Source organism: Ceratocystis lukuohia (genome assembly GCF_044167205.1).
Source record: "Ceratocystis lukuohia strain C4212 chromosome Unknown Supercontig5_pilon, whole genome shotgun sequence".
Taxonomy (NCBI): Eukaryota; Fungi; Ascomycota; class Sordariomycetes; order Microascales; family Ceratocystidaceae; genus Ceratocystis; species Ceratocystis lukuohia.
Genome location: NW_027263524.1, coordinates 2,621,656 through 2,648,011, shown reverse-complemented (window position 1 = coordinate 2,648,011; position 26,356 = coordinate 2,621,656). Strand labels below are relative to the sequence as shown.

Below are 26,356 nucleotides of genomic sequence, written 5' to 3'. Positions count from 1 at the left end.
ACAAAGTGAGATTTTTATTTCCAGCTTCTACAGTTGTGCCTTCTGGTCGGGATTGGTCTTCTTCTTAGACCAGCAGTCCGAAGCTACATGGCCCTTCTTTTCGCAGTTGGAACACTTGACTTTTGGCCTGTTTCCCCTGGTCTTCCTGTCCTTTTCTTTACCCGAGATGTCGTTGCGAACTTTTTCGAGGAGTGTAATCGTCTTCGAGATGTCGTAGTTTCCCCGGGCGCTCTCAAGGATCGGCTCCTTGTATCCTCTCGGAAGTTGCCAAAGGAAATGGTAGAAAGTACGCTTCTTCTTCAAATCCTCATCCTTTTCCGTTTCTCCTCGCATGAAGCATTGGTTGTGGACTGCTTTGAAGTACAGCCAATTCTGCAGCATAGTCTTGTCCTTCGCTAGGGGCGATCGAAGTACCTTCTTGTACTTCTCATATTCCACCTCGAGTGGATCAGGAGCACAAGCCTCCTTCGCTAGGGGCGATCGAAGTGCCTTCTTGTACTCCTCATATGCCGCCTCGAGCGGATCAGGAGCACAAGCCTCCTTCAGGACTTGATAGGCCTCATAGAAAGTGGCCTCATCTCCGACAATAGTCTGGAAAAACTCATTCAGACTGAGATAAAGCAGACTCTTAGCTTCTTCTTGATCTTTAGTGTAATTTTGTTTCTGACTTGCGTCAAAGGAATCTGTCCCTTCCACGCCCTCCATGGAGTCTTTCTGGAGCAGATAGTGCAGCCCAGCATTTTTAAGCTGGACTAGGAAGTTGGTCTCCCACTCTTTCCAGTTACTGCCATGAAGTATAATTGACATGGTGTTCTTTTCGGTTCTGGTCCCGTCGAGTAATATTTATTGTACAATCACACAAAATATTACAAGCTTAACTCTAGCTTGCGAGAACGATACAGAAATCGTTCGGCGAAGGTAATTTAATATAAACTCGTAACCTGTAAAAATTGGTCCTTAATTTGATGAAAAGTTTGGTTACTTCTCTTTTCATACATACTCCCCCTCATTTAGATTAGCATATCGTCTTATCGATTTACCCGAACTTCATCCGCAGCTGGTTTGGAAGTCTGCTTCAACAAGTTCAAGGCAAGTGACTGTAAATCCTAGTATAAGTATCTCATAGTTTAAGAGCTCAAAGAGAGACGGAGAAGAGCTGAGAAGAATAATACCGGAAATTTCATCCTGTTAGCATATCGTGGTTACACAGGAGAAGAAAAGTTATACTTAGACTCATGTCAAGTCTAGTATTAAGTGCCCATTTCTCAGGCACCAGGAGCCCTAGCACTAGCGCCAAGTTCATTGCAAGGTAGACAGACTAGCGACCACCCTAATCTTCTCGTTAATACAGCTAGCTCACTCTGAGTGGTTATTAGTCCTCACGAAAGCAACTGGACTGCGCAACCCGTGCTGCTCACGATATAAGACTTCCCCGTTTGAGGGAATGTTTTCAGGGCAGTTTACTCGCTTTGGACGGCTATTTTTTCTTGGTTGCTTGAAAGCCCACCGTATGACCTTGGGACAGTGCCATATAACCGCCATGCATACAGACTTCCTTCACTCGCTAGTTCACAGTTTTCTAGCTCAGCACTTAGTTGCGGTTATGTCGCCATCTGTATATTTTCAACGAGGCCGCAATAAAGGCGTTCTGTCATGCTGTCAAAGGCTATCAGGAATGATATTGGAATAGAGTGGCGGGGAAATTGGGTATTGAAGTGGTAATATTTCTTTACTGCTACCCACATGTATAGGATGCCCCAACTGACAGTTTGAGAGAAGAATTCGGGGTGTCAATCAATCCTATACTGGGCAGAAGAACCCATTTTTAAATAATATTTATTCTAGTTAAAATGTTTGTAGATAAAAATGTTGAGCTTTAGTCGTCGATTTTTTGGTTCGCCTAACGAAAGGGTTGTTGTTGGAACCTAAAGTCAGAATTATTAGGATTTCTGACCCTCATTACGTTCGGCTCAACGTTAGGGTTAGCATCAGACATAAAGGCCATGTATTTGGTCCAGACACGATAGTGATGGTTGGATATAAATCGGTTGAGATCTGCTCTTCAAGCCATAATTAGAGAGATATAGAATATCACAAAATATCACTTATTCGTTCTACTTCCCATTCTAGGACGTCCAGTGTGCCCTACTAATATCTACTGGTAGTTTTGATGAATCCTAGATGACGTTTATTTAAAACGCTTGAGATTGGCATTTCAATATCAATAATGCAGATGGGCAGGCAATATATAACATGAGTTACAAGCGAGCGCCCAATACAAGCGAGCGACCAATCTTTTACCACCTACATTATAGAATGTTTTATAAAAAAGCATCAAAGAATCTTATCAACTGAAACTGATTGCTATTCTCTTCTCTAGACATCTAGAAAACAATCTGAAATGTTCTTGAGTTATGACCGCTTTCCCTCGTCGACTCTGACCTCCCTTGACCACCACTTTTCGATAGTTCGGACATCACCTACACATCAACGTCTTTCTGATCAATATTATTCCTTCCCTCACTTACAGTCACCTTGCCTGCATCCCGTAGCTGGGTCCTTCTTGCTCTACACTGCTTACTAAAAGCCACATTTTCTGCATTCATGGGAACAAGTCCAGCCCCTCAAAAACCTGCGTCTATATTACTCCTTGTCAAGGCGGCTTCATGGGTGGTGTGAAAATCTGAGGAGAATTCAATCTTGGAAACTTGGGTTATCGAACACCTAGTCAGGTGCTTAATTTCTCAGTCTTATGCCTTTTGAGTGGTCCAAAGCGTCCAACATCAAGAGGCTGAAGTAAGCGAGACGAATGAGGCAGCATATAAAGTGTAATGGTGTGGTTTTCTTCACAATATTTCTCAAAATCAACTGAGTGGTGACTTTCACACCCATCGAGGATTATAAGACGATGGTGACTGGTTGATTGGTCCTTAGTATGCCAGTCAAAGTGCCTTAGCCAGTCAAGACCTGTCTTGCTATTAGTCCAGCCATTATGGGTCGTCACAATAGCCCAATCGTCTGGGAGATTGCTTTCTCGATACCAGTTAGCAAGGTGATATTGGCCTGCAACCATGATGAATGGCACGACTGCTCAAGTGGAAGAAAGTAAAGTTGTTTGATTTTTGGTGCGCATGCTTATCCCGTACGTTAATCGATGTCATTTAGAATTATCATTAATCTAGGCGTCTTCAAATCCGCCAGAGTATGTTGCTTTGTTTGGTTCGGCGTTTGTAAAGACTCTTCTGTGATTCATGTGATCATTCCCTTGTGGGGTGGGAATTCTAACCTGTTCACTCCAAACACGACGACTTGGTACGTTGTGGCTAACACTTCTACCTACAGAGATTGGTTTGGCAAAGACGCTACGTCTAGATGAAATGTCATCCCTGAGTTGATCTCCATCACCGAACGCGCTTCGCGATGTAATGACAGACGAAACAGTTTCATTGTCAACTTCTTCTAGACTGCCATACTTCTTTACTGCAAAATCGATGGCTCCGTTTAGCATTCTCGACGAAATGGTCATTCCATCGGGCATCAGTTTTGGCGCCTCGGCACTAGGTACACCAGGCATAGTAGGCAGAGTGATAAAGCCGTTTCTATTACCTCGTGTCTAGTAGTATAGTTCCTCTAGAGTCTTGGCAACACTCTCTCTGGTTACAACACCATCGGGCTCCTGCTTCAGATAAGAGATTAGGTTTTCGAAAGTCTGTTTCTCTTGTGTGCGCTTTACCTTTCTTTTTGCAGAAAGATACGGGACCAGGGAGAAGGCCAGGCGCCGCATCAGAGTTTCTTTAAGTCGTTAGAAACGCCTGACGAGCGGGAAGTTGATATGGGTGGCCGAGATATGCCACGCCAATGGTGAAGCACGGGAGGAAGTCCGAGTGGAATACGCAAGGGAAGGGCTGAGGCCCGCCCTTATATCTTTGGAATGGGCATTGGCAGAAACACGAGGCCAGGAAGAAGGCCAGGCGCCGCATCAGAGTTTCCTTAAGTCGTTAGAAACGCCTGACGAGCGGGGAGTTGATATGGGTGGCCGAGAGATGCCACGCCAATGGTGAAGCCCAGGAGGAAGCGCGAGTGGAATACGCAAAAGGAAGGGCTGAGGCCCGCCCTTCTATCTTTGGAATAGGCGTTGACAAACACACAAGGCCAGGGAGACAGCCAGGCGCCGCATCAGAGTTTCTTTAAGTCGTTAGAAACGCCTGATGAGCGGGAAGTTGATATGGATGGCCGGGATATGCCACACCAATGGTGAAGCCCGGGAGGAAGTCCGAGTGGAATACGCAAAAGGAAGGGCTGAAGCTGGCCCTTCCACTTTTGGAATGGGCGTTGACAAACATACAAGGCCAGGGAGACAGCCAGGCGCCGCATCAGAGTTTCTTTAAGTCGTGAGAAACGCCTGATGAGCGGGAAGTTGATATGGATGGCCGGGATATGCCACGCCAATGGTGAAGCCCGGGAGAAAGTCCGAGTGAAATACGCAAAGGGCTGAAGCTGGCCCTTCTATTTTTGGAATGGGCGTTGACAAACACACGAGGCCACGGAGAAGGTCTACCACCGGGTCGGAGCCTCCACGGGCCAAAGAAGGAGAGGCCAAGAAAGCTAGCGGAGGAAGGACAGTGTTTTCTTCTTGGGACACCAAGTTCCAGACGGGGAGGAGAGATATCTTGTGACAGGGGCCCATTTCTGAAGTGAAGATACTAGACACAGGCCAGCGCAGGAAAGCAAGACACAAAAGGAGGAAATGCAAGATTGTCCCAGGAGAATGGTGATTGAGCGCAGTCATACTTGTGACGGAGAGGAAAACTGGTATTAAATATCCGTTGACAGCAGCACTCTATCAAGCCCTCAGGAAAACTTGATCTCCACGATGGGATGAGGGAGGACATGGAATAACGTATGTTTGGGGTAAGCCTTTGGTATTTGCTTAGCATTGCCTCCTTAGATTGGACCAAGAGAGCGAGCTGCTAGGGGCGGCCAAGTCGAGATGAATCCATGTACCTACTCCATCTCATCATCTGCAGATGCGCGTGTGTCACACGCTAGAAGTCGTTTCGTCGTTATTTCTGCGCAGTCCTTGTACATCTTGCTATTTGTTAGCGGGGTGCAGGCTATCCAGACATCAGATCAAAGTTCGTCATTTAGGACAGTAGCCGCGACGAATGAGTCCTAGTAGTTATTTCACCTCATCAAGTGACTATGCGGACAAATGGAAACACGCCAAAACACCTCAGTTTCCATTGCCACAGTTGCTATTTGGAGTTTCAGCATTACTACTTGTTGTCGACAGTATCTGTGCCATGCAATCCATGCATAGAGACGGAATGACGCATGTTTGTATAGACATGTCTCTTCGCTGCGTCAATGCACACGCGCTTTGTTTTTGGCTCCATGAACGATGTGATGCAGAAAGGCTAAGCGGGTTGTGCTCTTCAAAGCAGTAAAGACTCCCCATTGCAAATAAGTTTTAGTGCATTGAAGTTAGTTTAATATTATCATAAACTGTCGTAGCACCCGAGTGTCTAGCGTAAACTACACAATTCAATCCTTTGGTAGCACAAAACCACAGCCCATCAGCATTATTCTTAGGCGCGATGTTTTCCATCGCAATACATAGCATCCCTCTTAATCGATCCCACGACGGCATGTAGTCATATTGGATACTTTATTTAGATGATAAAGGCTGGGCAAGATGAAATTCCCCTCAAGGCTCGCAGTAGAATCTCGACAAGCCATTCGGCTAGGCATCCATTGCGACAGAGCCTTCAGTCTGGCCTCAACAAGGCAATCGAAAAGGTTTTCATCTCTCGCAGGGCTAAGAGGAAGGAGACAGAAAATAACAGACACTCTCTACTATTGGCTTCTCAAGGTACTAATCAGTGTAGCCGACGTGGCCACATAAGAACACTACCAGACCAGGGCCTTCTTTTCTACCTACTCGGACAACTCCTAGGTGCAAATGGGGCAATGGAGTACGCCATATATGTCCCTTTGGTCCTCACCTGTTAGATTGGACTAACAATTGTTCTAGGCGTTGACCTGTGGTGCTAGTTGACATAAACTCGACTAGCGAAGGAAGTTCAATGACTCCCGTCTAGTTAGTTTGACGCATTTTCTTTGTACATGGCAGGATTATGATTGAATGCAAGCCTAGAAGCAAATAATGGATTGATAGATTTTAACATTACTATGTGTCGGTAATCTGAGCCAGCTCTTACCAGATCGTTGCCCTTGATCGAGCTCGCCAAAGCACTCTCGCTAGCCGTCGCGACGCAAATTGATTTAGATAGCCGCGCGCAGTGAATGTAAACGTAAACGAAGGGGTATTCTTATAGCATTTGCTCGTTCTAGGCGCTTACCATGCACCACTCTTTCGTCAAGCAAAACGAAATTCCACCACCAAAACCCCCCTATTTCACTTGCACAGAATTCGGCCAAAGTAGAAGTTATTTGCAAATTGTTAGCTCATTTGAGTTTGCCATTAATCTGCTTATTGGATTTTAGCCCTTTTAGCTAGTCTCCCAGATCTAGTGGCTCGCTGAGGTGGCATGCTTTCTACTCTAACTTCAATAACCCAAGCAGCCTTGGATTCTGACTCCGACTCTTCCAAAGAGCCGTCATTACCACAAGCTTCTTTTCACTTTCTTTTTCGGGAATATCTTCTCCGGCCACTAGAGCTTCGCTTAGAGTCGCGAAACGCTTATTGGGATTAGGTATAGTCTTCCTCTTCTTCCAAGGTGGCCTAGGAAACGGATCGCAAATCTACCATATTGCTGATAGTGTGTTCTCTCTCCAGTGTTCGCCAAACACTTATCAATGATGGGTGAAATCCTAAGAATCCATCCCCCAAGTACCACTACGATCTAACCCAGCGTATTATTTCCCGCATCTCAGCCAACTTCATCTCCCAGATGATCATGGACGATCAAGAAAGCTACTCATCGGTGGTGGCGTATCAGGAAAGTCTGAAGTTTTTAAAACGGCGTCTTGCTGATGATCTAGGCTTGTTAGTAAATAGAGTCCTTAAAATGCCAGCAAACGCAAAATCCATGCCACAAAAGCATAAATAAAAGGACAACATACTTTGCGTTCATTTTGCTCAACCAAAGTTTTCAAACTCCGGCGTAGATAGATCTCTTTGTAGCTCATCCACTGCCGAAAGCCCTCCCCTATGGCTACGGGCTAGAACCTCTTGGTAGTTTCCAAAACCACCACCGCAACTCCCCAAAGCCATGGTCTATAAAGACGTAACCACCACCCAGGACTGCTTAGTCACAATTAGTGAAGCAATTACCAAAGAATGAAAATCATTCACCGTCTTCCGTCCCAGTACATTACCGCGGACCTAGGAACAGGCCAACAAGCCAGGCAATATCGTTCGTTCCCCACATATTTCTGTATTTTTCACAAAGCTATGTAGTGTTAAATGCAACCAATAGGGCTACGCCATGCCTCCCTGTTACCTGTTAGGGCCAATAGTCTAAGCTGTTTAAGCTTACGCAGCACAATGAACGCCCAACTCTTAAAGTGAGGGGTACCTTGAAAAGAAGAGAACAGCGTGTACATAGTACGCAGCACTATACGCATGGCATGGCGGGCAAGGTACTAACTAGTACGACGGAGCCGGCACAGATGCCCACTCACTACCATGATGTCTGGATATCTGTGAAAGGGCCGAGTCTAGATCTACTACTCAATTTGCCATGCATTATAGCATGTACTGCATATGGTCCCCTTTATTTTTGCGACGTCATTTCCCGCAATCGTCGAGCTGCTTTCACCATTTTTAACTGCTTTTTGGCTCGCTTCTGCCCTTATAGCTGCAGTTCGGACTGACACTTCGTTGCGGCGCTCCATCATTTGCCACAACCCGTGCTAGAAAAGCGCATAACACAGCCAATAGTTCCATCTTGAAAGTCAGAGACCCAACGCTTGTTTTGGACGTCGATTCCACCATATATAAGTTGGAGGCCGAGAACCACTAGTAGCCAAAGCCTGGAGGCCAACGCCAGGGCGAAATCCACTAATAAAAAATACGTAAATGTTTCCAACATCAACAAGCCCCCAACCGATACTTGGTCGCATTTCATCTACATGTTCTCAACTAGCGTCCGGACGAAGCTTTAACAGAGCCAAGAAATGCAGGATCCAAAATTTCTACTCGTTTACCATGCATATTGATTAGGCCCTCATTATTCAAGCCCAGCCACACACCTGCGATATCTAACTCTGAAGAAATAGCCCATCAAATGTAGCTAGATACATAAATGTCTCACGGTGGTGCCGACCTAGCTCAGAGATGCACGAAGTACATGTAAAGCATTTCTTTCTCGTGCAAATAGACACTCGCAAACATTGAAATAGTCAGGACATACGGAAACTCCCGGAGTAGCCATGCAGGCAACATCCATCACGAGTAGCAACGGTGTATGAAGGCCAAAGAGCAGTCGCATTCAAATTAAATTCTGGAGGAGACAAAGGCCGGCGCTTCCCGGAACCTAGTTCCTAGGGGGGCAAAAGTCAAGCTATCCCCACTCAAACCTTATAAGATGAGATGAATAAACCCCCCAATTCCTTGAGAACGTCAAGCAGCACCGGCAAGCATAATACTTATCCATAAACAAAAAGTATGTATTTCCCAGGGTCAGTTGCCTTCATTCATGGCTTCCATTGAGCCCTTGCCCTTTCCCCGATATCTACGTTAGCAAGTTCTTTCGAGTCGTTCCTTGGTATTTCCATTATGTAGCAATCTATTTTCAGCTTAGAATAGAGTTCCCCTGTGCCCAGGTTAGTCCGCACTAAAATCTCATCCCGGGCTTCGGTTTACCATGCTGAAATTTACTCGTCATTTTATACATTTTGCAGATGTGAGTGAATTCCGACTGTCGTAGTTCTTGGGGCTCGGTATCTTGGGGAGATGCAAGGTGCATATGAAGAGAGTAACCTTTGCCTACCCTAGTCTGACATCCCGTGCTCTTTTTTCTCATATGTTTGTCTCTGCTTTGCTTGACTCTTCAATAAAGCGCTATTTTACAGCAGCATCGCCTTGCATTTTAACGCCGCCTGCTCTTAATAGGCTTTAGCCCGACATATTTGCCTCTTAACTACCTGTGGCCGGCTCCTTCTGTCCAACGTACTCTCCTACTCACTAACTATTGGCTCGATAGCACAAAAATTGCCCAAGTACTATAGGCGTTGTAGGCCCAAACTCGCCTGTAATTCATGCATAGCATGCAGCTAATATCATTATACTCCCTGGGCTTTTTCTATGGATAATACGTAAAGTAACTTTGAGGCGCTTCAAGATCAACCCATGCCAGCTTTTACGGTTCCGGCTCCCAATCAACAGTATGGGACACGCTGTTTCCAGTCAAACTATCTTTATTACCAGCATGTCGCAAATCGCAACTATCCGCTTTCTACCTGTGCCCAGTAGCCCGTACCATGCATAGCCATAGCAATGGCTACGCCAACAGCCCAGAGCCACGTTCAGCGATAGTCAGCATCTACATACAGTAGTACTTCCATTCAACCAATACGGGTCAAATCTCTCCTTTGTCTTCTCCGGGACTTCCCACCTACCATACATGCCCGTTTCTAGCCATCCATGCAGTTTCACACTACCGTAAAGACTCGGCGCAAGTCATTTCATCTAAATAGCTGAAGATCACTTTGATAGAGACCTCAAAAGACTGAGGATCGGTTCTAACAAACTTTCATGCAAGCGTACAAAAGCTGAACACACAATTCAATGCATACCTGCCTAGCTGCTTTACGCCTTCCCAAGAAATATATACGCAAGACTACAAGAAACTCCGCGACTACTAGCCCATGTTAGCCAACAGTTGTACAGAATACATCCTCTAGTAGCACACCGCAAGCATGTAACCATTCTCGAAAGCACGTTCGTATGTCCGGCCATAGAAGCGATTGTTTGTACGTGGTGGACTAACAGCCATAGTTGTTATCAATGGCCATGGCTGCTTTCCTGTAGGTAATCCCTTCCCTGTTTTTGACTCAGGCCATATGCCACCTCAATGCCGCGTGCAATGTAATACAAGGCTATCCTTGGCTGCTGACATAGTTCTATGTGGCTCTAGTTCATCCGAGTCATCTTCGACTAGCTAACTGCAATCCTCAAGCGAACAGACTCTGATTCCAGTACTTCCACGTTCATGGATAGAGAAGCCCTGCATATGACGGAATGTTTATAGGGCATGCCCCTCCGCAGGAAAGTGCATGGTGTAGCACAAGCGCCGCGAGACCAATATCCCACACCAGCAGCAATATCCAAGACCTCATGCTAACTCTGTGAAAGCCTTCCTGCAATGCACTGTGGGTTATCTATTCATGTCTAAACGCCTCCGGCCTACATCAATAATCATCCATGAGGAAACGGCAAGCCGCCAGCCAGTTTCCCTAAGGCGCGAGCCAGACCCCCCACATTCAGCTACCCTACCTCTGAACATTGTGCATTCTGATGCGACGTCCATGCACACCACGTGCTCCAATAACAGCAACACGCTTACCCCTCACACTCACGAAAATGCGCCGAGATAACGCAGAATCTCTGCCGTCAGTTTTATTTACGCCTAGGTTTCCATACACTACATACCCACTTACACACGGTCAATATTGATCGACCTCCTGGCCGGCCCCAATGTAGCTAAGCGCAGCAAATAATACGTGAAGGTAATTCAACCCCCATCGGAGTCGTCAAATTAGCCTAAGATATGTTTTTTATCAATCACACGCTTGTTCTTGTTCTTGCTTATCCTTCCAGCCGCCATCATAATTCTAATTTTACAGGTGAAGGCACCATAAGTAAGGGTGCGAAATCCTCCCATGCCTTCGAGCGGATTCCCGAAGCTGGCCGTCTTTTGATTTGGAATTTTCAAGAGGCAGGCCAAGAAGCGTCGAACCGAGAATCCTACCAAATCTCAGTCACGATCTTAAGCAACTTGCCAATAAAACATATTCCATTGTAAAAAAGGTCGAAATAGCCCACATTGACTACTTTACACCCCATCTTACGATGTTACAAATCCTTAGTAGCCAGATCGAGCTAGATACGGACTAGTATTATGCACCTCGTGTGACCCAGATACGCCCGACTTCAGAGGACTCAAAGCACCAAGTCATTGGGCTTTTTACGCCCGCGTAAACGAATGCAGCATGGCAGGGCACCTCCTTCAAGCCATACATAATGGAAGCTATTCCCCTCTTTCGTTGAATTTCATTTGCTCTAGCCTCTACCTATCCCGAGCCGCTGGGCAAGGCTTATTTAACACGGATGTTTCCCCACAGTCCGACTTCCTCGTCACTTTACCCTCACGCTCTTCAACATTCCGTCGCCGCCTTTTCAATACATCCTGTTACTTGGCCGCGATGAAGCTGATTACCAGCTTTTCATATTTCCTGCTTATTCTCGCCCCCGCTATTCAATCAGCACGCGTGTCCGGCCGTCGTGGCTTTGGAGTTGCCTTTCTCCAGCATGAGCTCGCAGTGTTGCAGCCGCGCGATGGCTCAAGTTGCCTAGCGGACCAGCACAACTGTAAGTAGCCGCAGCTTCTACTCACCCTTTTTTTGTTCCATAACTCTTCCATTATCCTTCCACCCTTCCGCAGTCCTTTTACTCATTCTTTTTCATCCTTTTTCTCGTATTTATCCTTCCCTCCCCTCTGCTCTGTGTAACCCCGTGCTTCTTTCAAAAACAAGTACCTAACGTTCAAGCCTTTGCCCAGGTATCCTCCTAGTATGGTTATAACAGCTGCTAACCCTTGCATATGAATAGGTGGTGAAATCAACCAACCCGAGCTATGCTGTGGTGCTTCTCAGTACTGCTTCATCCAAACTGACTCTAGCGTCGGATGCTGCAGCGAGACGAACGCATGCATATCCGACATTTGCAAAAGCAGTGGGTATTTGTGTACCACGACTACCACGTCATCAGGGACTATAACCACCCAAAGGGCCTGTTGTCCGCGACTCTGTCCCACCGGCTCATTCCTCTGCCCGTCAGCATCAGGGGTTGGTTCGGAGGGTTCCGGCTGCTGTGCGTACGGGTCCACATGCCAAGGCACCGGCGGTTGTGTTGGCCCTGCAGTGCCTACAATTACTGGCACCTCAGCAACACCAAACATCACTCCTGTTAACTGCGCCACGGACCAACGCCCTTGTGCTAATGGTCCGGGTGGATGCTGTCCGGCTAGCGCAGACTGCTCTGTATCTAGCAATGGCGACGTTTCTTGCGTTATCACTTTGAGTGATGGCCCTACATCCTTAGCGTCATCATCTATATCATCATCTACATCATCACCATCTGCATCCCCATCATCATCGTCTCTCAGCGGCGGCGCAAAAGCCGGCTTGGCAATTGGTGTGATCGCGGCAACTGGGATGCTCTCCTTTGTGGGGTATGTCCTGTGGCAAAAGCATCGCGACCGGAGAGCCCACTTTTCAGAGGGCGCAATGTCGGAGATAGAGCAGGATGATACCACAGTGTCAGCTACTAGGCCACAAAACATTTATACCGGGCCAAATGCTAGCGTAGGACCGTGGACCTATACCGGTCCGGATGCTGGGGTTGGGCTCTTACGGACAACGAATGCAAGAGGCGTGGCTGGAAATCCGCAACATCCAGGCGAAATTATGGAGCCGGTGGAGATTGGCTCAGAGAGCCCCAGGTAGGAAAACGAAGAGAGATGTGAGGGATAGAAAAGCGGTAAGGAAGCCGGTGGGTTTAAGAGTAATCTTTAGGGTTACTAGGAAGCATATTTAATAACATCATTTCATGATGCACAAAACCGCAGCCATGCTGTCGTTATTTATAAATTCCACAAGTTTGTCATGGATAATTACTGGATGATTAACTCAGAAATGTCGACGTCTTTCTTTTCTGCATCGTTTCTCTCTCCGTCCCTTTTATCGTCATCTCCCTCTCGACACCAGCAACGTTTCCACCCCATGACAAGGGCGACTTTGTGTCTATCTATCCTATCATTTTCCTTTTGCCACAGCGCCACATATGCGACGCCACGCGACAACAGCAACATTTAAAACACTCTCAAGTAGCTCTTTGCTCCACTATTCTGTCCATCTCACAAATGACTAACCCCACTGCATTAAAATATTTTGTTTCGATGCATAACTTCCTTTGATAAAACTTAGGGCTATCACTAACCCATTCAAAGCACTAAATCTACTATGCATCTTATGTTAATAAGGGCCCTTTATCCCCTAGATGCAATAGCTCTTAGATAATTATTCCTCAACAACCACAGCTACTCAAGTACATCACTTCTTCTTGAAGAGGCAGAAGAGCTACCTTTCTACGGCCATCATCAACTATCTAATCCAGCATTCAGAGTTTACAAGCTGTTCAATGCCCCACCAGCAGCAATACAAGCAGCATATGACTCGAAAGAAAACATCCACCACACTGAAACAACCTACCTAGCTTATAACATGGTGCACCATGGCATAGTACTTGTGAGGTCCTTCTGAACCTAGAAAATGGAGGTATGGGATATGTCCGTGGCACCCATATTCCCCTGATCTCAATTCAATTAGATATCGTTAGAGCTATACGAAAAGCCGTATTCAGAATAGACATGACGAAACAAGGAAGATAGTCATGACAGGCTACACGTTTTATCAACAAGACTTGGGATTCATTGCCAGAAGACCACATCTTTGAGCTAGTTAAGAAAGCGCAAGGAAGATGGATACTAGAGGAAACATAACAGCAAGCTCCACAAGATCCACCCCAAAAATCATCGCAGGCCTTGAAAAGTCCTGGAGTTCTACAACAGTAGAGCTCTAAGACAATAACTGCGGAACAGATGGGCCTCCCATATGTCAGTGGAGCTCTCAGACAGCTAGCTATGTTCTCCCATGCCAACGAGGATACCAACATTTACTTGTGAAATTTTCATCTCAGGCAGTCTGCGAATTGCCGCAATTTCCTGCTTTACATGTGCCTGTACAATATAATATTGGTAAAGATATATTGCACTGTGAATGCAATACCCAGGCATATATGGTTGACCAATATATGGGGCCAAGGCGTGGCGCGGCGTGGTGTTACTAGATCTTGGAACACAAAAATGGTAAATAGTTGGTTGTAAAATTAGCCAAGGCTATATACCCCTAGTCAGGTATACCAATTATTAGGGTTATTATACCGTTGTATAAGCATTATTAACCCTATACCTCACGTCATGCTAATTAGACCCCTGCCTTCATTGGGAGCATCACTAAAATTCCAATGACCAGAATTTGAGAGTTTATTGATGTCTGCTGACTTGATCCTGATGGGTGCGGTGCCTAATATTAGAGAATAGGAGAGAATATTGTTAAATAAAATCGAAACAAAGGTTGATGATGCTGATAATGCTGATGATGATGACTCCAAACGCCTGGTGCAAGTAGATGATTACAAGAAAACAATGGTCGACAAAAAGATTCGATACCAGGAACAGTTCCCGCCCGTCCCCGTCCTATCCCATCCCGCCCCATTTCATCCTATCCTATCCCTATTTCTAGCACACCCCGCCAAACGGCGTGCATACGCGCAAGTCTTTGACCAGGTCATCAACATTACTCAGATACCTGCCTAGGAGTTGCTGTTTTTCGCTAGTAGTCAGGATCTCAGTGTCTTCGTCAACAAGAGTGACCTCGGATCCAGAGCTGGTGTGGCTGCCGGACCGGACGCTGCCTGACTTCATTATGATGCTTCCATATGTCGAGCTGCCGTGTGAAGCATCGCTAGAGATTGGAGTTTCGGGCATGAGGTAGAAGTAGAGGAATTCGACAAGCTTCATCTTGACTTCGCGCGATGTTGAGCGGGATTTGAAAAGCGAAGTGACTGTCAGTAGGCCGTCAAGAGCTTCAAAAGTGCGAGTGTTGAAGGGAGTGTCAATAAGGGCGACAACGAGGGTAAGTAGTGTCGCGGACTGGATGGCGGGGCAGTTGACGGGTTCGAGAAGATCGAGAAGCAACTAGCAAAAGATGAAAGTAAAAATTAGCAAGACATTCGAGTTGCCTATCTGCCTGGTCTGGACAGGAGAAGAGGGAAAACAGCTTGTCCTAGAAAGTCGGCCGATCATGGGAAAGCATATTTTCTACGTACATTCATATGCTGTTCTCGCGCAAAAAGCGTCTTGCTCGGTGGGTGTAGCAAAAGCACGCCCTGGATTAAGTCGAGGGAATTCAAAATCAATAGGTCATTCTGGCCGTCGTCGCCCTTCCCCATAAGCCGGTCAAGCGTGTTGATTAGGCGTAGCATGACGTTCCACTCAAAGCCTTCTTGCAGCTTGAAAAACTCTTGGAAGGCTGGATCATCGCCTAGCTGGGCCAAGCCCTTTCGAGCCGGCGGCGCCTCTGGATCGGAGGGATCATGGCCTGTGGTGTTGGCCGACGATGATGTTGGTGATGATGAAGCCTGAGAGAGGCATATTTGGGCTAGAAGGCCTTCTACCTGGCGCAGTCCTTTGCGCACCTTGGGCCCATCGTAGGATGAGAGATTATCAAAGGCTAGAGAGAGAAGGGCTTCCATTGCGGGGAGGCAGGGACGTAAGGGAAGGCAGCTTGGCTAGCCGAATATCAAGAACGAGAAACAAGTTGTGGCGATAAGTTCGCTGAGTTCGTAACACGAGGATTTGTGTCAGATTGCCAATATGGGAGGGAGCTGGGGGACGGGATCGAAGGAGGGGGGGGGGAGGGTTGAGCGAGGCGAGAGACGCAAGGGAAGGGTTAAACAAGGCACCAGGAGACGCTGTTAAGACAAAATAAAGATGACGGTTGGAGAGCAAGGGAGATCAGTTGAGAGATGGCGTCAAGATGGTTATGGTGCAAAGAAAACAAGCCAGAAACTGAGTGGACGATGGGCGGTGTAGACAGATATTAGTAGCAAGCAACTAAGCAAGGCAAAATATAAAGAAAGGAGAGGGGTAACTAATAGATTTGGTAGTGAATATCAATAACAAAACGAGCGTTGCAAACTAAAATGAGTGTCGAACTAAGACAAGTGGTTTTGACGATGACGTTCTTCTTGTTCAGTGTCTTTGTTGACCTTTGACGTAAGGGAAAAAAGCTTGAGAGCCAAAAAGGCCAGCTGGCGGGGCAACGGCGCGGGAGCTATATTAGGGTTATGAAACAATAGGGTTGCGAAGGGTTACCATGATTGAGTTACTTACCATAGCTCTTTCTGCCCCTTAGCCTTTTGTTCAAAATAACGGTCATTAAGCAGGGATTACTGGGCGCCATCTTTTTGTTCAGCTTTCATTCGGCTATGGGATGAAAATGGGAGATGGGATGGGGCTAGGACAAGGCCTGTAAAAGAAGAAGGGGGCCTTGTAAGATGCTGCTGTTCTTGTGCAGGACAGAAGGCTAGACGAAGAAGGATGAGGACGGGTAGAAGCAAGTGAGAGAGGTCTGTCGGAGCATTGGGAAAGAGGTGGGAATGAAGATGGGCCAACGCAAAAGAGAGTCCCACAAAAGGAGCTACGATAGATAATCAGATGAAGGAGAGGCAAGGCCTCGCTGTGACCGTCGTCGTGGCCGGGGGGGGGGGGGAGGGCAAGGCTGTTCATATAATAAGCGGAAATGATTAACTTTTCCCTTGTTCTCTTCCTCGCTGCCTCCGTATGACTCGGCTGGGCAAAAATTGGCCTGGCTGGGCTGGGTAATGTTAGGCTGGGCTGATATATACCAACAAAGTCAAACCACGGATGAGGCAGCAAAGCGGGATTACTCATTTGGAAGGTTGTGTTGCTTCTGTGATGCTATGAAGTGGAGAGATATCCTAAACTGTGGATTACATGCGCTCTACATTTATGTTATGCACATGCAGGCCGGGGGTGCCGATGGGATAGCAGGGAAGCTAGATGTAAGTGTAATAATGTATGGGTGTTATGTACGATGACAGCACAAAAGGAACCTTGAACTAGAGGAGGGAGGCCAAGAGCAGGGAGGGGCTATAATGCAGCGTGGTGCAAGTTATCAGGAAGTGCTAGTTGTGGTCAGAAAGTAGAGGGTGCGAGAAAGGAGAGGCAAGTGCACAAGTGTATGCCTGCATGTCTATCTATTTGATTGTTTTCCTGATTGCCTGTCTGCCTGTCTGCTTGTCTGCCTATTTGTCTGTTTGTGGGTGTGTATGAGCATGAGTGTGAGCATGTGTCAAGTAAATAAATAGCACGTGAATATGCATATGCCAATATTAATAGCAAGCTAGACCTGTAGGCTAGGCCGGGTCTCCTCTGCACCTAGCTGGTCCATAGCCTAGCCAGAAGTTGTCAAGCCAGACTAATCATCGCTCCTGTCTCGTCATTGTCTTACTACGAAAGTTAGTCAGACGTAGTCAGATTTTGTGCTTGTGCTTGCAAGGAGCTTGCCAGGTTGGCACAACCCCTTGTTAGAAGGGTGACTGGTGCATGCTAGGGGGAGAGAGGAGAGATACAAGATACTTTCAAGAAGAAAATATACGAGAATACCCCAGAGACCAGAGACAGCAAACGATGTAAAAAAGAGACACGGTCGGCAAGAAGCATAGCACGTACGAGAGAGAGATGGAGACGGTTTATCATCGCGGGAGATAGAGTGTGTCTTTAGTCAGGACGGCCAACGCAAATACAGCAGCAGCAACGCACTCTCCTGGAGTATTGTAGAGGATAAGGGACATTATAATGGGAGGAGAAATAAAAGGATTAACATATAAAAAGAAATAATTAGCTGGGCCAAAGAAAACTTAGAAGCGAGAAAGGGCTGCATTTCATTCCTAGCTTTCCTTCTGTTGCATGCTGCATTTTATATTAATTTATTGATCTTTAATTCCATTTATCTTCCTCTTCTTCTCTCCCCTCTTACTTCTGGTATATCCTCCCCGTCTTGTCCTATCCCTCTTCTTTATCTTTTGACTCTTTCATTTTCGCAGGCGAATTCTCTCCCAAGACAACCTCTACCAAGACAGAAGCTTGGCTTGAACCAACATCTCCTCATATTTCCTGCTTGTATTTTCCGGTCAATATCTCGTGTTTCCGGTCTGTGATTACTTGTTCTTGGTCGAGTCTTCATTCTTGACATACTGCTAAGTCAGGAGTTTTCCGATATCTTGTTTGCTCTTCTTTCACCAGATTCTTCTTCCTGTCCTGTTCCTCCTTTTGCTACCATTTTTTCCCCTCCTCCTTTACGCCCTCTTACTACCCTCCATCTTCCTCCATCTGCCGTTACCTCGCACTATATCCGGCCTGCCGTCCAATCGACGTGCGTTTGTAATACACAACCTCAAACTTGAGCTCATGTATTGAAACCATCTGCCAAGGTATAGCACGGGCCACCCACTAGTGTCACCAACCAAGCTATAGCCAGAGCTCTAGCCTGAGCTTCATCCAGTCCAGTCAAGACCAGTCAAGACCAGCCCAGCCCAGCCAGCCAGCCAATTGACGCTGTATCGCCCATATCCTCTTGGCCGCGTCTCGCCTTACATCTGCTGTGCCAGCCCCAAAGTTGGATGCAGCCGGATTCAAATTGTGGCTTTCGTTATCCAGCAACCAGTTCCTCAATTTTCGATCTTGATCTCGTGCTATCCGCTCTGCGAGATTGTCTCTTAGTTTCTCTCTCTCATCACATCAACCCTATCAAACCCTTAGGATGCAGTGGTATAAGCGCCTGTCCCGAGACAAGGACAAAATACTGTCTCATTCTGCTGCCTCCCCACCCCGCCCTGGACCCTCTTCTACCCCAAGCCCTACCAAAACTCTCAAGGCCACGATATCTCCACCCCCGACCGCCCCTGGCCCTCGCCCCGAAAATATTGTACTAGCCTCGTCGATCTCAACAGCTTCTAGCTTGGCTACTATTGCGACATTTGGCTCGTTACCTTCCCCCTCCCATTACTCAACGCCGCCGCCGCCTCCCACCAAAATCCCCCCTCGAACGTCATCCACGGGTCACCAGAACACCCGTGCTGCTCGCCGCGCCTCCACTCCTGCAACGACAACAACCGCCTACAACACCACATCTTTCCCCCCTGCGCCTTCTTCGACAACAGTCACCTACAGACTCGCTCACGTTCCCGAGTCTGCCACCGCCGCTCCTGTTGCTACCTCCGCACTACAGCCCTCCTCGTCACCCTCGCCCTCTACGGACTCTTCAGTTTCCGGTCTTGCTGGCTCCGCCTCGTCTGCACCCGGTCCTCCCCGCGTAAACTCGCGGGCTCGCTCTCGTTCGCAATCTCTATCGCTCTCCCTGTCGCTTTCCTACTCTCACTCCCGCTCACAATCATACACGTCACACTCTCGCTCACACCCCAGATCTGCCCAGCCATTTGTGACCCAAACAATGCCGCCGCCGCCGCCACCACCCGACCCTTCGCGATATGCCACCGAGGACCTTGACTTCACTGGTCGCAAGCTTTGGACCCCTGAAAAGGAAAAGGCGGTTTGTGGTCCGTTCGATTACCTCTACGCCCATCCTGGAAAGGACTTTCGCGCACAGCTGATTAGGGCTTTCGATGTGTGGCTAGAAGTGCCTGCCGAAAGCTTGGCCATAATTACTCAGGTCGTCGGAATGCTTCACACCGCCTCTCTGCTCATTGATGATGTTGAGGATTCATCATCTTTGCGTCGCGGCTTGCCTGTGGCGCATAACATCTTTGGTGTGGCCCAGACAATCAACTCGGCCAACTACATTTACTTTCAGGCCCTGCAGGAGGTTCAGCGTCTTCGAAGTCCAAATGCAATTTCCATTTTTGCCGATGAGATGCTACACCTGCACCGTGGCCAGGGCATGGACCTGTTCTGGCGCGATAACTTGACCTGTCCGTCCGAAGAGGACTATCTCGAGATGGTGGGCAACAAGACGGGTGGCCTGTTTCGCCTGGGAATAAAGCTGATGCAGGCCGAATCGCGATCGCTTGTCGACTGTGTATCGCTGGTCAATTTGGTGGGGCTTATTTTCCAGATTCGTGACGACTATCTCAACCTCTCGTCCCGCGAGTACTCCCACAATAAGGGCCTCTGTGAGGATCTGACCGAGGGCAAATTCTCTTTTCCCATCATCCATGCTATCCGTGCGGACCCCGCCAACACCCAGCTCATAAACATCCTGCGCCAAAAAACAACCGATGTCGATGTTAAACGCTATGCTGTCTCCTACATGGAGAGCATGGGTAGCTTCGTCTACACCCGCAGCGTTGTCAATGTGCTGATTGAGCGAGCACGCAAGCTAGCTTTTGAAATCGACGATGGCCGGGGCAAGACGGCTAACATTCTGGCTATCCTTGATGCCATGGTGTTGCCGTCCGAAGCTGCGGAGAATGGGCCCGACCAGCCGTCTGCCTCGGTTTTTCGCTCTGATGCTTCTGTCTCCCATGACCCTCTGCCAACTCCACCACTGCCGGTGCGTGCTATGCAAGCAATGGCTGCACAGCAAGAGCAGCATCGGGATCACTTGGACAAGTTGCGCTCATGAATGTGGGTGTACTTGATACATGCTGCACTTTTAGACAAGCAGGCTTATCTCTCCTATACTTCTCCATCCTGTTAATTTCGCGTCTCGGTCGACTTTCTTATGACTCATTATCTGTATTTCCTGGCGGTTTTAGAATTTTTCGTTTCTTAACTCGTATCTCACGTCTTCGCTTCATCTTGTTTAATCACATGCATGGCGTTTTGTTGCTAGGCTTATTTATTTACCCTCTTCTTTCTTCACTTATTCATTCCTCTGTTGTTTCCCTTGTTTAGGTATTGTCTTCTTTCTCAACCCCTTTCTCCCTCTTCACCCGAGTACTACCACTTTTCCCTTTCCCCTTTTCCTTCTTTGTCTCGGTTGTGAGACTCGACAACATGCGCAAAAAAAGAAACACGACTTTCCTCAGGGGCATTCATTTTTGGAGACTTTGGCTGCAAGGGTGTGTTGGTGTTGCATGTTCTATGCCTTTCATATACATTTTGTGTTTTAATAAATACCGTATTACTTTGTATGGATACGCCAATGTGTAGGTGTCTGAATCAATGTATTTGCGTAGGCTAGCTGTATATCTCAGATTCAAGTCACGCCTCCTCGATCTGCTGCTGTCGTTTGACAATGCGCACCCACCGTCGCCGCCTCCACTCACCGTGCTGAACAACTCCCTCACCTTCGTCCCATGCGTCTAGCCCCGTCTTAGCTTGTTGTGTGTCCCCTGTTACGCTCTGCAATGACTCTAAAGCTACCAACGACGATGCTATCGACCCATTGTCATCCCCGGAACTGGGCGGAGCCACCCCGGTGGGGTCCGTCTTGGCGTCTGCCGTACTCGTTGCGCTCGGCATGTCATAAACCCAACGCTCGCCCTCTGTCTCGACCTCAACACCCGTGATGATGCGCTCTTCAACCCACTCGCGACTCCATAGATCTAATGCCCACTTCTTCTCACTCCACTCCCAGCCCTCGGGCGGGAGGACGTCCTCGAAGAAACGCGTACCGCGTGGCCGCTCGGCCGCGAGACGTGGTTGTGACAGCGGATCGTATGGGGATGGGGAGAATAGCCATGGCTCCCACTCACTGCTACCAGCTATCATACGCTGCAGCTCAAATACTTCAACTTCGCGCGTCTCGGGAGCACTGTCCAAGATGATATCGTGGCGGATCCATGTGTCGAGCCAACGCTTGGCTAAGGCTTCCTGTGATTCGGCGTGTGTACGTCGCGTAGCCTCTAGTAGGGCGGCAATTCGAGGGTGGTGCATGCCAAATACAGCCCAACCGCCAGCAAGAAACAGCAACCGCCATGGCAGGAGGTGGGCCGAGATGGACATTAGCACGCTAGCAGCAAACATGAAGACGAAGATGGCAGAAGAATGCGCTTCATCACTAAAGTTTGTAATGGGCACAATGGTAGAAACAACTTGATCGTGGCCAACGCAAAAGTCATCCATGCAATTCTGAAGGTCGCGCATATTCTGTAGAAAGTCGCGGCTCAGCTCCTTGGCAGGCTTGGCGGTGTGCGCGGGAGCTATGGGAGGGCCTCCAGGCGAGTAGGTCAGTGGTCCGGGCCCGAGTGGTGGGGCCGGATGGCGGGCCAAAAAGCCGGGTATAAAGACCCCCAGCATTAGGACAGCAAGGGGGAGGATGGGGAGGAGATGTGGGTCTAGACAAACGAAGCTGTAGACGGCCAACACGGAGAGGGTATGCGAGTAACGCTGCCAGGTAAGAATGCGGATCACTTGCTCCTGGAACTTGAAGACGACGCCGATACGGGCATTGAAGCGGCGAAAGTTATTAGACATGGTAGTAATGTTAAAGTTAGGGCGGTTTTCATAAAATTCCATGCCGGTGGTCTGTGGCACCGGTGGCCTGCTAGCAGCGGCAGAGTCATCTTCGGGAACTATTTGCGCAAGAATTCTTTTCAAGGGCAACGGGGTTAGCTTGAGGCTAGCTAGAAATTGACGCGGGCTTCGATGGGGAGTGTTCTTTTTTCTGCGCTTCATTGCGGGGTGATCTTGACACAAGCCTGCATATCAGGAAGAGAGGACCAAGAAAGAGTAGCTATCCAACGGTGCAAAAATAAAATAAAAAACCAAGACAAAACAACATGGCTGCGGGTGAAAATTATAGCGGAATTTCCGCTGGATTTATATCAAGAAACCCCAAGAATCAATCTGGTAAGACTCACGTTTCCAGCAAGCGGTCCTGCAACGAAGCTTTGTCACGTAAAGCAGCTATTCGCTGTCTGAAGCCGCCTCCTTTGGTCTCCTGGGCCCGTGGTTGTGGAGCCGGTGCTACTGGGACGATATTGCTAGACTTTGAGGGGCTTGTTTTCTGGCGCGACGGCTTGTCATTGTGGCCACCAGCGTGAGGCGAGTCCTGCCTCTGTTGCTGGTACCGGTCCTTGTCACACACACGCAGAGGTGCATGCTCTCCATCTGGTGACGGGTCTCGGCTGACGAATAAGTCGGCAGTAAACTCGTCCATGAGGCGCCGACGAATCGTGTCAAGACGATGCGTTGTTTGTGCGAGGTTCTACTGTAAGCTGCGAATTAGCCTTGATTGGGGTGAGAGCAAGCAAGCTTGGAGCCGTAGCACGAGCCTCTAGCACGACAAGCCACAAGCAACAACAAGCAAAAAAGTAGTATATAATGGCACACAGTAGATGGAGAAGTTAGGCTAGATAAGGGTCCAATAATGCCTGACTGTAAAACATGTACGGGCAAAAGAGAAGAAGGGCAAAAGGACAGAGTTGTGCCGGAGAACCTGTTGTCTCACCATGCCTTGGTCACAAAGCCGCAGCGACATGTGAAGATGGGAAGGTGAATGCAAATGATATGAGCCTGCAGCTGGCGGATCAGCACGCCAGCTGTCAGTCTCACAGGTCAGCCGCTGAATCCTAACCCTTAGTAACCCCCAAACAAATTCCTACATGAAGCTGCTTGATCCGTTTCCTCGCCCCCTAGCCAAGAGAAGCGGTCAGCCCTTGTCAAAACGGTCTACTCTAGTCTAATCTTGGCCAGCCATCAGCTTGCAGCTCTGCTTTTGGCGCTACATTGCATGTCTATGTCTACAGCGGTCAATCTGGAACCTCTCATTCAACCTATATCTAAACTCAGACGATACGGAAGAGCCCTTGTTGCCCTGCTCTTCCTGCACAAGTCAAGAACTAAAATGGGCGGGTAGACCTACAGAGATTTTTACTATAGTTATACTAGTTGATGCATATTACTTGATAAAACACCGAAAATAAGCCAAGGACGAAGGATAAGAGCAGGGACCAGCACAAAGAAAAGGGCTAGGGTGGCGAGGGCCCAACAGCAAATGTCGGGATTTGTTGCCATGGGCGTTACTAGGTGGGAACTTAGGCCAGGGGAACAAAGGGAGAAGACGAGTGCGAAGAAACAACTGTTGCAAACAAGTTATTTATTTACCGACTGTGTGTGGCAGAGCTAGCTTGCTTGGCCTCTCTTGTTAGCAATAGGCTTTTGTTTATTGTATGAGATGTCTGTGTGTGATGTGTTTTGCTTCTCTACATGGGAAGGACACGAGGGCGGCTTGCTCAATTTCACTCTGCCCTTTTACGGGATAGAGCAGCCCTTTTTCACGGACCCCCTTTATGTGCTGCTCTTTTGTGTCTAGCTGTGTTTGCAGTTGGTGTCTAGATCCAGGGCTAGAGACAAAGTCGAGAGACAGGACTAAAGACAGGACAGGGCAAGGGATGGTGACAAGTATACCGTATATCATGCTCTATGCTGAGCAAAAACTAAGCTTGGATTATGGATCATGGCGTTTTTCGTTTGTGATGGTTGTCCATGTTGGATGGACTTGAAGGTCCGTCCGCCTGTCCCAGACTACTGCTTGCAGCCCAATATTGCGATGCCATATTATCTCCTGAATCTTGCATCCAAGATCCCGATGGGTTATATGAAAGCCAGAAGATTTCGTCTGGGGAAATAAGAAGGGAGATGGCAGAACGAACAGCCGGGGCAATCGAAGGGCTCTTGCGTGTGTTATTATTTGGGGAGGATGTTTATGAAGATGGAGGCTGGGGAAAGACAAAGCAGCCGTAGCAGCATTAGCAGTAGCAACAAACAACCAACCGTAGTGGTGGGAGGTAGTCTTGTGTTAGGGAACCAAGCCAGGGGCTGTTGTGTCAAAGAATAGAAAAAAAGCCCAAGATGGAGGTTGGAAGGCTGGAAGTTGGAAATTACACGTTGATCCTCAACTAGGAAGATATGGTATGCATGCATGCATGTTATTTGCTTCCTTTGGTGCAAAACAACACATCAAACAACAACACGACGAACAAAGAGAGTGAGCCAGACAACGGACAGGCAACACACAGGTAGCCAGCTAGCTCAACAAGTAGGACTCAAGAAAGGGTGGTCAACCAGAGCTGCACCCTCATTTTCTCGTCTTGGGCTTACTCTTTGTTGCTGTTTTCTGTGGGGCGTCTCTCGGCCAGGTCTCTGGCGCAAGGTATTGTTTGTTTTGGAGGGTATCGTAGATATACAGCAGCATATCATGTACTGTACTTGGCTTGATCTTGATTGAGTTACATGAGCTTGAGTACGTGTGCCATGTCTCGTGTCTTCTGCATGTCTTTGAATGTACCTTTTTTGTTTCTTCCTTATCGTGGCCTTTTTTCAATCCAATTTTTTATATTCTTTCCTCCTGTTCTATTTTCTCGCTGCCACTCGTATCGTAGTTGCCCAGGTGCACGTTATTGCCGTTTTGGTCTCCTCTTTTTGGTAGCTGCTCAGAACAAAGCCTGAGGGAAAGGCCCAGTGATAAAGAAACAAAAAAAAAAGCACAAGCGGGAAGCCTAGGGAAGGAAGGAACCTACGATCTAGGAAAGGGAGGCACTACCGGCTGCTTCTTTTGCTTCTGTCTCGATTTTTCCTCATCGACTCATTTTTTTTTTTTTTTTTTTTCAAATTTCCCTCTTGAAATTTTCTTTGCTTTCGTTTTCTCCTACATTGCCTTCCTATTTATTTCTTCTTCCTTCTCTTGTGCCTTTTTTTTTTCTTGGCTGCGCTGCTGATCGCCTGCAGACGATTCGATTCATCTGGCCTTTCTTTTTTCATCCTAAAAATCCATTTTTTTTTTAATTTTGTTCTCTTGGAATGCAATAGTCTGTTTCTTTCCTCCTCGCTGCCTCAAGACCAGCCCATATTAACACGAACTCACCACAAATAACGCTTTGGCTTTGGATCTGGCTGGCTCTAGCTCTGGCCTCCCCAGTGTGGCTTTACCTGTGGCTTCGACTTCGATTTCGACCTGCATTGACAATTTGATCCGACCATTTTGTGTTGCCTTCTCCTCGCCTTTTCTTATACGGCTGAAGTGGCTGCTACACGAAAGTAACTCATCGCTTGTCTCCTCACTGAATCTCCTGCTCCTTTGCTCTGACTTGTGGGTGCTTGCATGCATTCGCAATCTGCCATTTGCTTTCCATGATTAGGGAGCCTGCTAATCATTCCGCTGGTCATCCGCCAACTTCAACCACAACTCCGACGCCGAGGTGAGTCCTACTAAACCGCATTATCGTGTGTCGTTTGCTCTGTTCAGCCAGGTTATTCTCTTTTTGGCTGTGTGGCCATTGACCTGTCTCGTCTTCCCTCTTCCCTCTTCCCTTTATCCCTGCTGCCAGCCCGCACTGCACTATATGTGCTCTGCGTTGTGCTGTCTTTCATGCTCTGTGCCCCTAACTTAGTACCTTTTTTGGCTTTGATATAGGTCCCGCAGATTAAGCAACGCTTCCATCATCTCTTCTGTCTCGACTGCCATCCCTGGCCCTGCTGCTCCTGGCGGCCCTGGCTGTGGCTCTGCCTCTGGCTCTCGTTCCCTCAATTTCCATCACCACGACCCTTTTTCACTGCAA

The 26,356-nt window shown here is 47.8% G+C and overlaps 5 protein-coding genes across 5 annotated transcripts; 1 reads left to right on the top strand and 4 right to left on the bottom strand.

Annotated features, from left to right (window-relative positions):
• Nucleotides 1-27: 27 nt before the first annotated feature.
• Nucleotides 28-807, bottom strand: HOO65_050569 (uncharacterized protein; the record flags this gene model as incomplete). Its single annotated transcript, XM_071000942.1, has 1 exon — nucleotides 28-807. The coding sequence occupies one exon, from the start codon at nucleotides 805-807 to the stop codon at nucleotides 28-30; it is 780 nt and encodes a 259-aa protein (XP_070858628.1).
• Nucleotides 808-11,837: 11,030 nt separating this feature from the next.
• HOO65_050568 (uncharacterized protein) lies at nucleotides 11,838-12,530 on the bottom strand (the record flags this gene model as incomplete). Its single annotated transcript, XM_071000941.1, has 1 exon — nucleotides 11,838-12,530. One exon carries the CDS (start codon nucleotides 12,528-12,530, stop codon nucleotides 11,838-11,840), a length of 693 nt encoding a protein of 230 aa, XP_070858627.1.
• Nucleotides 12,531-14,546: 2,016 nt separating this feature from the next.
• Nucleotides 14,547-15,562, bottom strand: HOO65_050567 (Cell division control protein 14; the record flags this gene model as incomplete). The annotated part of the gene is made up of 2 exons (XM_071003481.1): nucleotides 14,547-15,005; nucleotides 15,137-15,562. 2 exons carry the CDS (start codon nucleotides 15,560-15,562, stop codon nucleotides 14,547-14,549), a joined length of 885 nt encoding a protein of 294 aa, XP_070858626.1.
• A 3,092-nt stretch (nucleotides 15,563-18,654) lies between these two features.
• Nucleotides 18,655-20,475, top strand: HOO65_050566 (Geranylgeranyl pyrophosphate synthase; the record flags this gene model as incomplete). Its single annotated transcript, XM_071000940.1, has 1 exon — nucleotides 18,655-20,475. The coding sequence occupies one exon, from the start codon at nucleotides 18,655-18,657 to the stop codon at nucleotides 20,473-20,475; it is 1,821 nt and encodes a 606-aa protein (XP_070858625.1).
• A 581-nt stretch (nucleotides 20,476-21,056) lies between these two features.
• On the bottom strand, nucleotides 21,057-22,956 carry HOO65_050565 (Peroxisomal membrane protein PEX29; the record flags this gene model as incomplete). Its single annotated transcript, XM_071003275.1, has 2 exons — nucleotides 21,057-22,416; nucleotides 22,658-22,956. 2 exons carry the CDS (start codon nucleotides 22,954-22,956, stop codon nucleotides 21,057-21,059), a joined length of 1,659 nt encoding a protein of 552 aa, XP_070858624.1.
• Between the last annotated feature and the right edge of the window lie 3,400 nt (nucleotides 22,957-26,356).